Below are 14,094 nucleotides of genomic sequence, written 5' to 3' on the forward strand. Positions count from 1 at the left end.
AAAAGCATACCTATGGAGCGAATCTAGAGCCAGAACCTTGTGTGCGGGCTGGTTAATATCCACGCCTGCCACAGGACGTTACACGTGGAAAATAGAACCCAGGTTTTGGCAATGACAAGCTTTATTTTCATATAATCTTATGTCACACGACGGTACCATACTCTAAACATGTACCTTTTAGGGTGTAGTAGCACGGATCGAAACAGCGGGCTGCACTCCAAATGTAAGCGAGCATGTTGTATACTGCCTGAAGCATGAAGCAGCGAGTATAAAGAGGTGTTGGGTACGAAACCAGTTCGATATCATCTCAGTAAGATCTCATCACTTCCCTTCTTCCAGGTTACCGACTACCGTCATAATCCCTACTATGAGAAGCGCGATCATCTTGACCGGCGTTGCTGCCCTCGCAACACAGGTAGCATCTCACGCGACTTTCCAGGACCTATGGGTCAACGGCAAAGATCAGATAAGTACTCTCAGAAACTCATCATCGAAAACACTGACACCCGTTCACCAGTCCACTTGTGCAAGGCTTCCCAACAGCAATAGCCCAGTCACCTCGGTAGCAAGCAATGACATCCGCTGCAATGCCAACCAAGGTCCAGCAGCCTCAAAATGTAGCGTCCCTGCCGGCGGCACCGTCACCGTAGAGATGCACCAGCAAAATGGCGACCGCTCCTGCGCAAACGAGGCCATCGGTGGTGCTCACTACGGCCCCGTCCTTGTCTACATGTCTAAAGTCGCAGATGCATCCACAGCGGATGGCTCGACCCCTTTCTTCAAGGTCTTCCAGGATACGTGGGCGAAGAACACTGCGGGTGGTGGCGGTTCGGATGATTACTGGGGTACGAAGGATCTGAACAAGAACTGCGGGAAGATGGATGTGAAGGTCCCCGCGAACCTGGCTCCAGGAGACTATCTATTAAGAGCGGAAGCTATTGCGCTGCATGCCGCGTCTGGTGCTGGGGGCGCTCAGTTCTACGTTACCTGTTATCAGATCACCGTCACTGGTGGCGGATCATCTTCACCTGCTGGCGTGTCATTCCCTGGAGCTTACAAAGCTACCGACCCTGGTATCCAGATCAACATCTACCAGAACCTCGCTTCGTATGTCGCACCCGGTCCGGCAGTTATCGCCGGTGGTACTGAAGCCGTCGCTGGAAGTGCTGGATCAGCCGTCACTGCTACTGGTGGAGCGCCGGTTGCCACCGCTACCGCAACTACTATGAAGACATCTGCAGTAGCCACGTCTGCCGCCGCTGTGCCGACGAGTGGAGGCGGTGCTGGTGCATGCTCGGTTGCAAAGTACGGTCAGTGCGGCGGAAATGGATACACTGGATGCAAAACCTGTAAGTTGAATGAGTTCGAGTATACGAGGATAAGCTTATACTGACGATTTTTAGGTGCTTCAGGACTTACCTGCAAAGCTGGGGGTGACTATTACTCACAGTGCGTCTGATTAGCTTAATGCCAGCATACGGTAGACTTTAAGGATCTTCTTGTAAATACTCTGAAATTGACAGTCACCTGAAATTTGTCGTCACTGTCTACCGCCATGTACTCTAGGCTCCCTGATCGAAGCTAGAGCAGTAGCAGCGCCCTTCCACACCAACGTCGCATTTCCTTTGCATACATAGCATTTTCAAGCATCTATATGTGCAGATCAGTCTCGTTTCGCCAAAAACGCCCTTCGGAGTAATTGCACTTCTTGCTTCAGCCCTTCACGTCAGAACGATTGTAAGCATAGTGACTTAGCCCTAATTAGGTCTAGTCACACCGGCATAACACTTTTAGTCCGATATCTTTCCATTCCTCCTATCCAGCCGCAATGACACATGCAATTCATACCGAAACAGATTTCGCATCTGAAACAAAATCTGATCATTTGAAAATAAGCTTGACGCGCGTAACTTGACTCCTGCATGCAATGCTTGTCGGGCTGTGGCTTCGGTATTGGACGCCTAACGTTGTTGCCTAGACATCATACCATGATGAGTGCATGCACTTACCGGAAGCTGCCAAACAGTCACTCCGAACCGTGCATAGATATGTATGAGATGAGCTTTGTGGCTTGGACTGAATGAAAGGGGGTCAAATTGAATTCCGACGCAACCCACCAGGCAAAAAGGACAATGACGAGCCTGCGTAGGGTATCCAACTTGATCGGTGGTGATGAGAAGAATTTGCATATAAGACGACCTGTGCAATATTGATGGGGTAGTCATCCAATTCAACCAGAGCAGAAGCATACAATATCTCAATCGCCTTACTTTTACCTGGCAGCTTCAAGCGCTATCGAACCACATTTGTTCATCACAACTACCTATCACAGCTTCCATCACAATGTCTTTTCCTTCTAAGACAACGACATGCTCTCCCACCGATCTGCCACGCTACTCCACCACTACACCACCGCCATACTCGGCATCCGATGCAAACTCCATAATCTCAACGAAGTCAACATCGAAGAGTATTCTGGCAAAGGTGCTAAACCGAAAGCGTATGTAAATCTACTCTAGTGAACTGAGAACATTCTAACGCCGACAATAGCATCTGGAACAACATCGCCTTCAAGTAGCCAAGCGCAGAAGGAAACAGAAGAAAAAGAGACGAGAGCTGCTGCAAGAGCAGTATACTTTGCTGGGCGTTAGATAGGTTACTATCATTCGAGAGAGGAACATCATCCGGAGCATTGAGATGTTCGTTGTGAAGCTTTATGGGTGGGATGTATCGTATGCTCGTAGTATACGGCTAGAGCATTGAAGAAGCCATGGCAGGCCTATGCAATATTGTGTTTCGCCTTTGGTGTCCGTCGGCGTCTGGTGTTATGTAGTTTGTATCGCGTATTCAACTCTTTGTCAATGTAGTATCCTCGACCCGCTTAAAATATGTCCTGGAGAAGTCAGTGAACCACGTATCTGCCTATGGCCGCTCAGCTTACTGTATTGTTCCACGTTGCATTATCCAACCAGTTCAAAAAGTCCTCCGACTCAGTCGGTATAGGTTCCAAACCCTCAATCATGGGCATGTCGAAGAAACCCTGCCCCGCTCCAGTCATAGCTGCGGCATCATCGCCATGTTCTTGCCCACCATTAACTGGAGGCACGTAGTTGAGAACTTCTTCGAGAACTAGCGTAAGCATCTTGTTAAGCTCGCTGCATAGCTTGTAGTTTCCGTCGCCGGGAAGAACGATCCACTCCAGACATGAAGTCAGCACGGAAAGATTCCGGATCACATCTGCTCGAGATATCGTGTCAGGTAGTGGTACGCCTTCAATCGTGCATCTTCTAAGCTCAAGTGCTAGGACACCCGCGGCTGGAGAGCAGTAGAATAAGATGACGGTGGGGAAATGGCGACGAGTTTCGTAGTCGCCATTTTGCGGCTTGGTTGAGATAAGGGACGTAACCAGTAACTTTAGCGACACTTCCAATAGTGCTGGGAGTGCTTGTTGCGTAATCCGGTGGAGGAGACGCTGCGTCTGGAAATGGACGTGTAGGTAGTCTAGGTAGTAAGCGACTAGTCGCATGGCTAGGCCAGGACCACGCCCTACCCAGGCAGCCTCTTCCGTATAGGTGTCGTATCGAAGGTGCGTTGGCAACGCGTTCCACCATGTCGTACATTCAGCCGATATCGCCCTGAGCGTGTTAGCCAAATGTAGAGAAGAGGTCACGGGCCAGACGTACTCCACGTTCCGCACGACTTCACTATCCTTTTCGCCAGCCAGGCTTTGTTCCAGCAACCTCTCTTTGAATACAGCAAGTTGACATCGCATTCTGCCGAAAGTAGCAGGATGAAGGTGCCCTTCGGTGTTCCAGCCCGCGCTATCCAGCTTCGAAAGCTCAGCATTCAGTACTTCCGGATCTTCCGAGGTCACAGCCTGATCGCTAATGTCCAACAACATCTTGCGGTCACTGTACCTCCAGCCCATCATCGGAGGTCGTCCGTAGAACACCGCCAGGGTCTTGTCGGAGCGATATACTGCGGCGTAGAGGCGTCTTCTGAATTCGCGCATGAAGAATGGTTCCGCATTGGTGCCATCTACGTTGCAAGCTTCGCAATGTATGCCTGCAGCGTATAGAGCGGAGACACTGTCGCCCATACGCCTCCATGTGGCGTGATCTAGACGGGTCAGCAATTGTGATGTAGCCCTCAGGAGTATAGATTGACGCACGGTTATCTCCGTAGAAGCTACTGACTACCATTAAATTGATGTAGACGACACATGTCATAAGCTCGTTGACGGCGCCGTGTGTTTGGCAGATGTTGATGCACGTATTAGTTGCGTGCATTATGTCTTCAATGAACTCTTCCCTGTTCATTTGCTTGCCGTCTTCTAGAGTGAAAAGAGCATCATTAGGTGATGTATATTGGGCGTTGGAGCCAGCAACCGCCATTATCAAGCCCAAAATCTCCCACCTCAAGTTCTTCCCTGTGAAGAGAGTGTGAAATTCTGATGGACGCATATCTGAGGGTATTTTCAGTGGTCGAGAGGAGTTCCTTGTAATCTCTGCGTATAGAGGATATGCGTGATTACCAGCAGCTTGGAGCTGTTCTATGTCTTTGCGTAATTGCGGCATCGCGGAGAGAATGAGTGGGCCAACAAGGGCAGGATCTTTGTGCATATCGAAGTACATATCAAGAGATCTTTCAAAGAAGGAAAAGGGTTGAAGCGTAGAGACTATCGTATCTCCAAGTGAAAATTGGCAGTGCCGATGTCCCATACCTCTACTTGATGCTGAAGGGGTTATGCTTAGTCTCTCAGACGGCTGTTCATGCACCGTGTCTGGCAAGGGGTGCTCTTCTGTGAAGACAGCAGCGTAACTAGTGGAACCCAAGAAGAAGTTCCTAGATGGGCTGGGGCCGCTTTGCGTTGTTCTGGTAGCAGACTCAGGAGGGGTAGGCCAAGGGACGAATCCCGCATCGTTCCTTAATGTTGGAGGACTCAGGGTCAACGGAGTCAACCTCCCTTGACTGGACGATGGGTTTGTAGCATGCCCATCTAACCTCCGACGACGCGGTTCTGGTTTCTTGCGTGGAGTGCCGGCAGGCTTCGTCATGGGATTAGGATGGTAGAAGCACTGCTCTGTCATCCCACGAGCTTGACACTTTGAGCATGTCGGCATGGCATGGTCGCACTTGATTTTTGATATGCGACATGGTTCGCAAGACCTGCGAATACCCCATTAGCTCATATCTACAAGGCACCTCGAAGCGGCTGTCGGAATCACCGACCTCAGCTTTCCGTTTCTCCGTAACATAATGGCTGGCTCTCCGGACATTCGGGTGTTGCAACAGTGTGAAAATGCCTGCTTAGCAACCAGAACTCACGTATCATCCAACGTACAGTTGTGGAATCCGATCAATCGTTCCGACAGCAGCTCTCCGGCGTAAAAGTAAAACGAGGGTTGCGCCTAATCCTAAGCAGGTTTAGAGGACAGCACCCAGCGCCTCGCCATCTCTCCCACCATTGGATGGTTCTCCCGACAAGAGGACGCCTAAAGATCGATTTGCGTTATCTTTCCTGATGGAGCTGATCGTGGGCCATAAGCCTAGGACACGGAGTACTCGGAATGAACCAAGCAGTACTTTGTGTGCTGCTTCGTAGTGCTGAGCTGCGAAGCTGGGATGAGCAATGCACAAAAAATTGATGTCCGGAACTCTCGAATCGCGACGCTGATGCGATTATACTGGATGTGGCAGAAGGAAATCCTGGTCGTTGGTGCGGAGTTGTTGTCCGCCGGGCGTGCTGAGAGGGCATGCTTGCAAAAATGTGGCGGCTTAGCGCGAAAGCCGGGCATCGTCTACGAAGAACTTCTCTCCTTCTAGAGTTGTCATACACAACAGCAAGATCCTAAACCCACTTGCAGCATATTTTTACTTACTGGCCATGTTGTTGAATAATAGGAATACCTCTGAGTAGCTTCACGCCCAGTACAGGGCTCAAAAAATACAAGCTTCTCTGCAAGTTCGAAGCGGCCTCTATGGGCGCGGGGATCCTCGCAATCGCAGTCAAAACGATAGTGGTCCCATTCCCTGCACCTCGCCCCTAATGACGCATATCCTGTGACGAGTAAATCGATGTTGAGGGTCATTATACAGTACTGCGGGGTCGAATGCTCTTTACATGCTCAGGTGTTCTGCTGCCACTCTGTTGCAGAACTCTATTGAACGAAGCAAATATATCATTTTTAAAAATGCCGTCGCCTGTGCCAGATTTAATGAGAGTTCGCCAACGCTAAACTCTGATGACACTGGAGCAAAGTTGCCTCCAGTTGAGAAGCGTCAATGCAATTCCGCGTGATTCGATATAAAACATAACCATACTGACTCTCGCTACCTCACGTCGCAGGCATAACATACCGTACCGAGGACATCGACTATAACCTTCGTAGTAACGCGGATGTTCTGCTCCTCTTCGCTCTCGCCAAGATTGCTCATTGGATATAGTTCATCCTGACTTCCTGTTTGTATATTGTCTTCCTCAGCGTGGGTACGCATCTTGCTTCCCTTCATCATACGACTAGCATTGCCTAAGGAGCGGCCCTTTGAACTTGAACCTGGAGTGGCAATGCCAAAGTGATATTCCTCCGTGGCAGTCTGATCCTTCTTTGATATTTTCGTCCGATAGAAACCGTACATACTAGGCATGTTTGCGGTGATGATTGCTACTGCGAATTCGATGGACGTTACGATGGTAACGGAGCCGAAGATATAAGATGTGTCTTTCGTGTTCGCGAGTTGCCAGAGGACGATGAAGCGAAGGACAACTCAAACCGACAGTAGCAACATGCAATCCTGTTAGCAGAATCCTATTGGTCACAAATATGCGGTGTAGGAGCATGCTGTGCATGTCAGGCCGTGCGACATATGTCACGGCGTAGGGGCGTGGTAATATCTGGTGGTGTTTCCATGATGTTGTTACCGAATCGGCTCATCTTCAGGGCTCTCTCTATGACAACCTATGTTACCAGGGGAATATAAATACCCCAAGGTTGACGGGTAGCGCGGCAAGATATCTCACAGAACCCGGGGTTGGACATTAAGGAAGTATGCACGCGATGAGGCTTACCTTCAAACAAGCTCGTCCCACAGCCGTTACCGCTTGCCGCGCCTAGTTTCAGCACGTGTTTCCTATTGGACGTGAAAGCAAGTCGAACGAGTCAGTAATGGTTTTTTGCCAAATGCGGAAACTTGCACCGAGGTAATGCCTTGTAGACGCTGCATAATTGGTGACCTTCACGCTGCAGGGCATGCGGCGTCGGGGTTTTGGTCTGATTGCCTCGTAAATTCTCCGCTTTTGAACTTCAAGTTTCTAAGCAGAACCCCCTCGCCTCTTGTTCGTTGCATTATCCGCAGCTGCTCGGGCTGAATCCAGTTTCGTTTCAACAAACTATCATGTCCACGAAAGAAGTTCGGATTCGCCCAGCGGGCTGGGAGAGCGCTCCCGCAGAGGAGCAATTTGCTCTCTCTGATATGGATCATACGATGCCGAAGATCTATGTCCAGATAGTGGAAGTGTTCAAGCTCGCACCACTTTTCGACAAGACTAAGGTTGTGGACAGCATGGCAAAAAGTCTCGAGTTTACATTGAGTCAGTTCCCCATCCTCGCTGGCGGCTTGAAGATGGATGCGGAGAATGGCCGTTTGTGGGTGACGAAAAGAAAGGACAGTGAAGTCAGTCTGTTCGTGCAGGACTTGGAAGAAACATTCCCGTCTTTTGGTGAGCTGGATAGGACCGATTTCCCGCCGCAACTTTCAAAGGACACATGTTGTTGCCCAAGGCGGTGACGGAGAAACAACTATTCTTGCCTCTCGGGGAAAATCAAGAGGACTATCTTATCATATCGACGTTTCAGATCAATTTCATCAAAGGCGGCCTTGTCCTCGGTGTCGCTATCCACCATGACTGTTCCGACGGCCCAGGATGCGACGGCTTTCTCACTACTTGGGCGCAGAATTCTGCAGCGGTGGTCAATGGGACCTCCCCTAAAGCGGTACCTGAAGGAACGATGAACCGATCGCGTCTCAGTGCAAAGAAACCGGATGCCGGACGATGGAAAGAACTTGACCAGAAGTTTCTTGTGCTTAAGGATGGCGGTGGACCAGCTCCTCCACCACCAGGCGACTTCAAGATGCCCGAATTGGCCATTCGCATGTGGCATTTTCCCAAGAGTAAGACCGAGGAACTTAAATCTCGAGCGATGACACAGACAGGAGAAAGCTGGATTTCCACTTACGACGCAATCATGTCGATTCTCTGGAAGAGTATCACACGGTCCAAGCTTGAGCTTCTTCACCCTGACTTCGGCAAGGGGGTCATACTAGTACACGCGGTTGATACACGAAAGGTGTCGGACCCGCCCTTGCCAGAGACAATGATGGGAAATGCCGTTGCGCTTCCCCGCACGGAGCCGATTAAGATATCCGAACTCCTCGGTGAAGACAATCTCTCAGAGATCGCGCAAAGAGTGCGGAAGTCAATCAAGACTATCACTTCGCAGTACGTTGCTGAGCTACCTGAATGGATCGCAGGATTAAACGATAGGCGGTGGATCAATATCAATATGAGTTCGTTCCTGGGTATGGACTTGACGGGTACGAGTTGGCAAGACATGAACGTATACCGGAAACATGACTTCGGTTTCGGTATTGCGAGGGCCATTCGTTTTCCGGATCCCCAGTTCGAAGGATACGTTTTTGTATATCCGAGCAGGGCGGATGTAAAAGAGAATGCCATTGACGAAGGTGTCGAGGTATGCGTGTGCTTAGAAAAAGGTTGCCATGATCGGTTGATGAAAGATCAGGAGCTGCTCCGATATCCACAACCTCGTGGTAATTAGGCGAGACACGGCTCAGATCGTGCTGTATGGCTACTGTAACAACTGTCCGCTAGAGTAGAATGTACCATATTTTGCTTCGGGTCGTGGTGCTTCGTAGAGAAAACCGGTTCCGGACCACCCGTCTCTGTATCTGTGCCAGCAGCTCTTTCATCCATGAATTATGCCAGATTGTGTTTGTGCCTTCATGACGTCACACCATACCATGTAGTATTTCCCTAGGTCGAATATCTTCCAGATACTTGCCAGCATCTTATGGATGGACATGCAAGCATACGGGAAGCAAGAATCGAACGCAAAGTGATGCCGATCACGGTTCGTAGTTGCTTCCACGTCGTGAAGTATGCGTTGCGCTCTCTACATCATTGTAGGAACTGAGTAAGGTCAAAATGAACGAGAATAACGATGGTATCAGCGCTGTGGCGTAGTCCACTATCAACGCTAATCGTTGTCTCGTGGTAAAGGTCGGTCCTGCGACGATCGTGTTCCTCATCGGTATCATCCACCCCCTAGACTCGTTTGGGCATAGACCCGATTGGAGGATGTGTATCTCGAGCGCCCTCCCAAGTCTAAGAGCCCACGCAAAGCGGCAGGCCTACATATATCATATGAGCATTTTTGGTGTTGTTTCATTCTTTGCAACATTTTGAAAACTTCAACAAACACGATTCTAGGGTTATTCCTGATGACACAAGTCAACTATGTTGAGCAATACATCATGCGCGACAGCCGCTTCATCGTTCGGCTTACTTTACCTTCCACCAGTGTGCGCTGGCATTCGACAAGCCTGCTTACACAGAACGCTCACAACCCATTGATGCGCGCATCCGGATAGAAAGAATGGTATGACATATTGCCGGAGGAAAACGATTGGATTGAGTTCATGCACATAGGTCACTCCCCGCGGCATGAGCTGGCAGCTTGTCAACCGGTGAACACCGCAGAGCCGCACTAGGTCGTAATTCGCAGTTGCTCAACCAGCCATCACCTTCAGTACGACCTTAATTCGTTCCACCAAGGCTGAATTTGATGAGGTATGGCTTAGCGAACAAGGCGCAGGCTGTGCATTGCATAAATGAATGCCTGAGGGATATTGACGCGGCTGGGAAAACCCTCAAGTGTTTCAGATTTGGCTAACAGAAGGAGCGAAAATCGCGACTCAAAAGCGCAAAATTCGATGCGACCAGCCACTATCGCGAATCTATATCGACCTCAAACAATCGGTGATTTGCAGCGCAGCGCGGAGGGAGCGCGAACGTTTGTTGCGGTTTGGTGCGATCTAAAAGTTGTGCGGATGCATGCAGCTAAGCCAATAGCTTGCATTTTCCGGTTGTCCTTCACCGGTCCTCGCGGGGCAGCGTAAGATGGGCTCGAATGCCACCAGACTAATCATCGTCTGAACTTCTGACAATCAGCCGCTCTGAGACAGATTCTCCTTGCGCGTCCTCCTCAAGTCACGGCGGACGTCACTCATTCTGGTCGGACCCTTCCCGTGTGTCGTTCCCTGTTGCGCATCGCTGTTCTGCACGGGTACGAGCCGTTTACCTTCCCGTCTTCACCATCTCCAGTCAGTGGGCCGAGCGCTGGGGCATCATCCCATACAGGATCCTCACAGCCGTTTGATGCGCAAGGTCTAGAAAGACCCTAATTTCTGTTCGGCCCCCAGCGGCCACTTGCGCACCATGTCGACATACTCACCGCAATACCATCAATACCCGGAACAACAGGTTTTCATCGACCCGCATGCATTTGGATATGGTCAATATGACAACCGACGGTCGAAGACACCAACCGACTCCCTGATCAATCATACTGGACACTCCCCTGGCCCGCTTGCGACCCCACCACTTGCGAGCCGCAATCTGTCGCAACAATTGGAACTACCTCAAGACCAACCGCCAGAGTATATGCAATGGGAGAATGATAGTTCTTCGACTTCGCCTACGTCCGTAAGGACACCCGACGGCTCATCCTTTGAGGGAGAAATGACTGATTTCTCGCCCAACTACCACCACAACGGCAACACAATGTCAACGCAAAGCTCATATCACTCCATACCGGCGGTGGACTCTAGCATGTTACTCAGTGATCAAGGTTAGTTGTCTTGAGATTACCCACCCATATCCGCTGACACCCGCATAGTAGTCCAGGCGGCATTTAACGCTACAATGGCTGAAACTCAACAGTATCAGCAACAATATACCATGCAAAGCCAACAAGCCCACCAGATTTCGCCGGTACATGCTCAGACCAACATGTTCAATCAGAACTACACCACCCAGCCACCTCGCCATGACCCTTGGAACGGGCAAGCACCTTCGCGGTCTTCGATGATCCCTCGATCTGGCCATGTTGTTTTCGACCCTGCGAGCGATCATATCAATTACTCCGACTATTTGATTGATGTGGACTCGTGGGCGGCGCAATACACAGATCCTTCCTCCTTGATCTCGCCCAGCGAACCTACCACATCATTCCAAGGAGAACTATACTTTGCGCAAGGTCAAAATCTCCCTCATCGCGCGTACGATCATGTACCACGGACGCAGCTACCGAATCATCAGTCGATAGAAATGCAATTAACGCGGGCATCACCGCCACCTGACCAGCAAAATTTCGTCAACTACAACGCGTCGTCCAGTCTCTTTACGGATAGTTACATTACCAGCAACCAATTCCCTGCCCCACCGTCGACGGCATCATCAACCGGCTATCACCCAAGGTCTCCGTATCAGCCAGAGATCAGCCCTTCTGCACCTAGTCCAGGAAGTTCCGATGGCGTGTACTCCTCGTATCAGCATTCCGACTCTGGCATGATGTTCGACCAGTACCAGACTCAACAGTACACTCATATGCAACAGCTGCCACAGATACAGCAACCACAACAGCCTCCCATCAAGGTAGACTATTCTATGATGAATGGTGTACCTGAAATGAGTTTCGATGCATCTCCTGAACCAGAATCATCCCAAAGTGCAGCACAAAAGGCTTTGGCAGCGAAGTCAGGGGGTAGGGCGTTGGGCACCCATCTCGAGCCAACTGTTGCCAAAGCAGCACATGACATGCGCAAAATTGTTGCGTGCTGGCATTGCGTGTTGCAGAGAGACAAATGTGGACCAGGCGATATATGCGAGCGCTGCTTCAAGCGGTCACAGCGACCAAATGCCGATTGCGGTCTTGGATGCAACCGGCTGAAGCTCATCGATTTGTCGCCATACTTCCTTCCTTCCCTTGTTACGCAGATGCATGAGGACGCGAACCTCACGCATTTTGTGACTCAGTACATACAGCAGTGGGGAAGCGTTGAACTAACCGTCATGATGACATGCGGTCAGGACAGCATGCCACGGATACCGGTGAAGGTATACGAATTTATACCTCGCGGAGACGCTTTGTTGGTACAAATCCAGTACAGAACCGACCCTGTCACACATGCAAGGGTCGCTATTCAGAAGCAAAGCCCAGCATTAGGCATGGTACACATCAACCACAACGAAGAAAAGAAGTACGACAGGTACATCACTGAAATTGTCGATCACCACCTCGATGCCTTTGGCGAACTCTGTTGGATGGAAGACGACAACGACTTCCAGCAGAAACTCTTTAAGCTGATGACGCGTGTGAAACCCAAATCAGAAGATGAAGCAAAATTACTCCGCGAGATTTTCCGCCTCATCGTAGTAACCTTCATCATGTCACACACGCTCACTATCGCCGAGGAAACTAAAGTCGATACACTATCCCGTATGCACTCGTACGGCGGCCACAACTCCTACGTCGAGAACTACACATCGCCGCGCATGACCAACCGGCAACTCAAGTACTTCTTCTCGCGCCTCCAACGCTCTATCCAAACCACTGTCCTCAACAAGCTCCAGCAAATCTTCAAATCTTCCAAAGGTTGTGACAAATGGCTTGCAGCCTTTGTTGCGGTGCTAGGGATGTGCATGGCACTTGAAGACCAGCAAAAGACCATACACCTTGTTATGTCCACCAAGGCTACCACGGAGGGCTTGGATCAGAGAGACGCGCAGAGCCAGGCGGATATCGCGTGTCGTGAGATCGATCAAAGGATGCATTTCGTGCAGCAGATATTCAGATGGAAGTACAACCGCAAGCACAACCCTATGCGTGATGCAGATCACGACTGGGAAAAGGAAGTGGGCTTCGGGGATGCAAGCAGTGTGAGCTTCGTGAGACAAGTTGCGCAGTTGGTCAAGGAAAACAGTAAGTCCCTCCGCTCCCGCTCCCATGTGGGTATGACGGACGAACGTACTGCTAATATCGATCCAGTCGATTTCTTACAACAACGGCAGCAGGTCAGCATCTCGAGTGATAACCAGACAAAGTATACGTCACGTCTTGTGGGCCAGTTTCTGCTCTCGTTCTGGCTTCCTAGCGTATAGGGCGCTTTGGGCGATTGAGAGTTACAACGCCCATCTCGAGTGCGCCACCGAGCACTGCGACCACATGCAGCGTCCGCATAGCCCTTTCCTTTCGACACGATTCCCACGATCTATGTGTGACCGTCCTTTCCTATTTCTCTTTCATCGCGTTTGAGCATTCGCAGTTAGGCTCGCGCTTGCCTTTCACTTCACGCACCAAAAATACGTTGGATGACCCACTTCTTGGTCCACGACTTTATGAACTTCACCGCATTCACGCTCTTACGGGAAACCGATTTATTCTTATACCCTTCGGTTTTGTTACGCAATGTCACGTTCCTTTTGTTTAGAAGATTTGGAGGGCCCGGGCCCTTCCTTGGGGCAGAAGCATGTATCATGATTAGTTTAATGATATCACTCATATGCACACTATGTAAACTTGACGATTTGCGTTCGTGGTGCGAAGAACTCGCTTGTGAATGTTACTCTTAAGAGGGGCAAGCCAGCGCTCGAAACGAACGCCCTCATCCGGCTGTTGAGCTAAGGCCATCCCCGGAACACGGATAATGTTAATTAATCTACTCCCGTGCCGAGATCCAAGACGGAAGGGACCCGAGCAGACTTTACCAACCAACGCATAACTACCGTACCCCCCCTCCCAGGCACCATGATCTACCCCTAACGACCCGCAGCGGATGTGGCGCAATTGCGATCGCCGATTTAGTTCTACCTATAAGCTAGCCCATAGATAAGCTGGCCACCCGGGTAAGCTGGCCACCCCACCAAAACGAGACACCTACACAAAACACGCTATATCTCTCAACAACGCTTTTCAATATGGACGCTCGTGAAGTAGCCTTACAATTAGCTAT

The 14,094-nt window shown here is 50.3% G+C and overlaps 4 protein-coding genes across 4 annotated transcripts; 3 read left to right on the plus strand and 1 right to left on the minus strand.

Moving 5' to 3' along the window:
- Positions 1-367: 367 nt before the first annotated feature.
- On the plus strand, positions 368-1,459 carry ALTATR162_LOCUS10823 (uncharacterized protein; the record flags this gene model as incomplete). Its single annotated transcript, XM_043318463.1, has 3 exons — positions 368-466; positions 515-1,349; positions 1,404-1,459. 3 exons carry the CDS (start codon positions 368-370, stop codon positions 1,457-1,459), a joined length of 990 nt encoding a protein of 329 aa, XP_043174398.1.
- A 1,422-nt stretch (positions 1,460-2,881) lies between these two features.
- On the minus strand, positions 2,882-4,463 carry ALTATR162_LOCUS10824 (uncharacterized protein; the record flags this gene model as incomplete). Its single annotated transcript, XM_043318464.1, has 4 exons — positions 2,882-2,893; positions 2,942-3,635; positions 3,684-4,119; positions 4,172-4,463. 4 exons carry the CDS (start codon positions 4,461-4,463, stop codon positions 2,882-2,884), a joined length of 1,434 nt encoding a protein of 477 aa, XP_043174399.1.
- A 2,932-nt stretch (positions 4,464-7,395) lies between these two features.
- Positions 7,396-8,840, plus strand: ALTATR162_LOCUS10825 (uncharacterized protein; the record flags this gene model as incomplete). Its single annotated transcript, XM_043318465.1, has 2 exons — positions 7,396-7,720; positions 7,762-8,840. The coding sequence occupies 2 exons, from the start codon at positions 7,396-7,398 to the stop codon at positions 8,838-8,840; spliced, it is 1,404 nt and encodes a 467-aa protein (XP_043174400.1).
- Positions 8,841-10,519: 1,679 nt separating this feature from the next.
- Positions 10,520-13,243, plus strand: ALTATR162_LOCUS10826 (uncharacterized protein; the record flags this gene model as incomplete). The annotated part of the gene is made up of 3 exons (XM_043318466.1): positions 10,520-10,931; positions 10,980-13,064; positions 13,131-13,243. The coding sequence occupies 3 exons, from the start codon at positions 10,520-10,522 to the stop codon at positions 13,241-13,243; spliced, it is 2,610 nt and encodes an 869-aa protein (XP_043174401.1).
- Positions 13,244-14,094: the final 851 nt, after the last annotated feature.

The sequence above is a fragment of the Alternaria atra genome, assembly GCF_907166805.1.
Source record: "Alternaria atra isolate CS162 genome assembly, contig: 34, whole genome shotgun sequence".
Taxonomy (NCBI): Eukaryota; Fungi; Ascomycota; class Dothideomycetes; order Pleosporales; family Pleosporaceae; genus Alternaria; species Alternaria atra.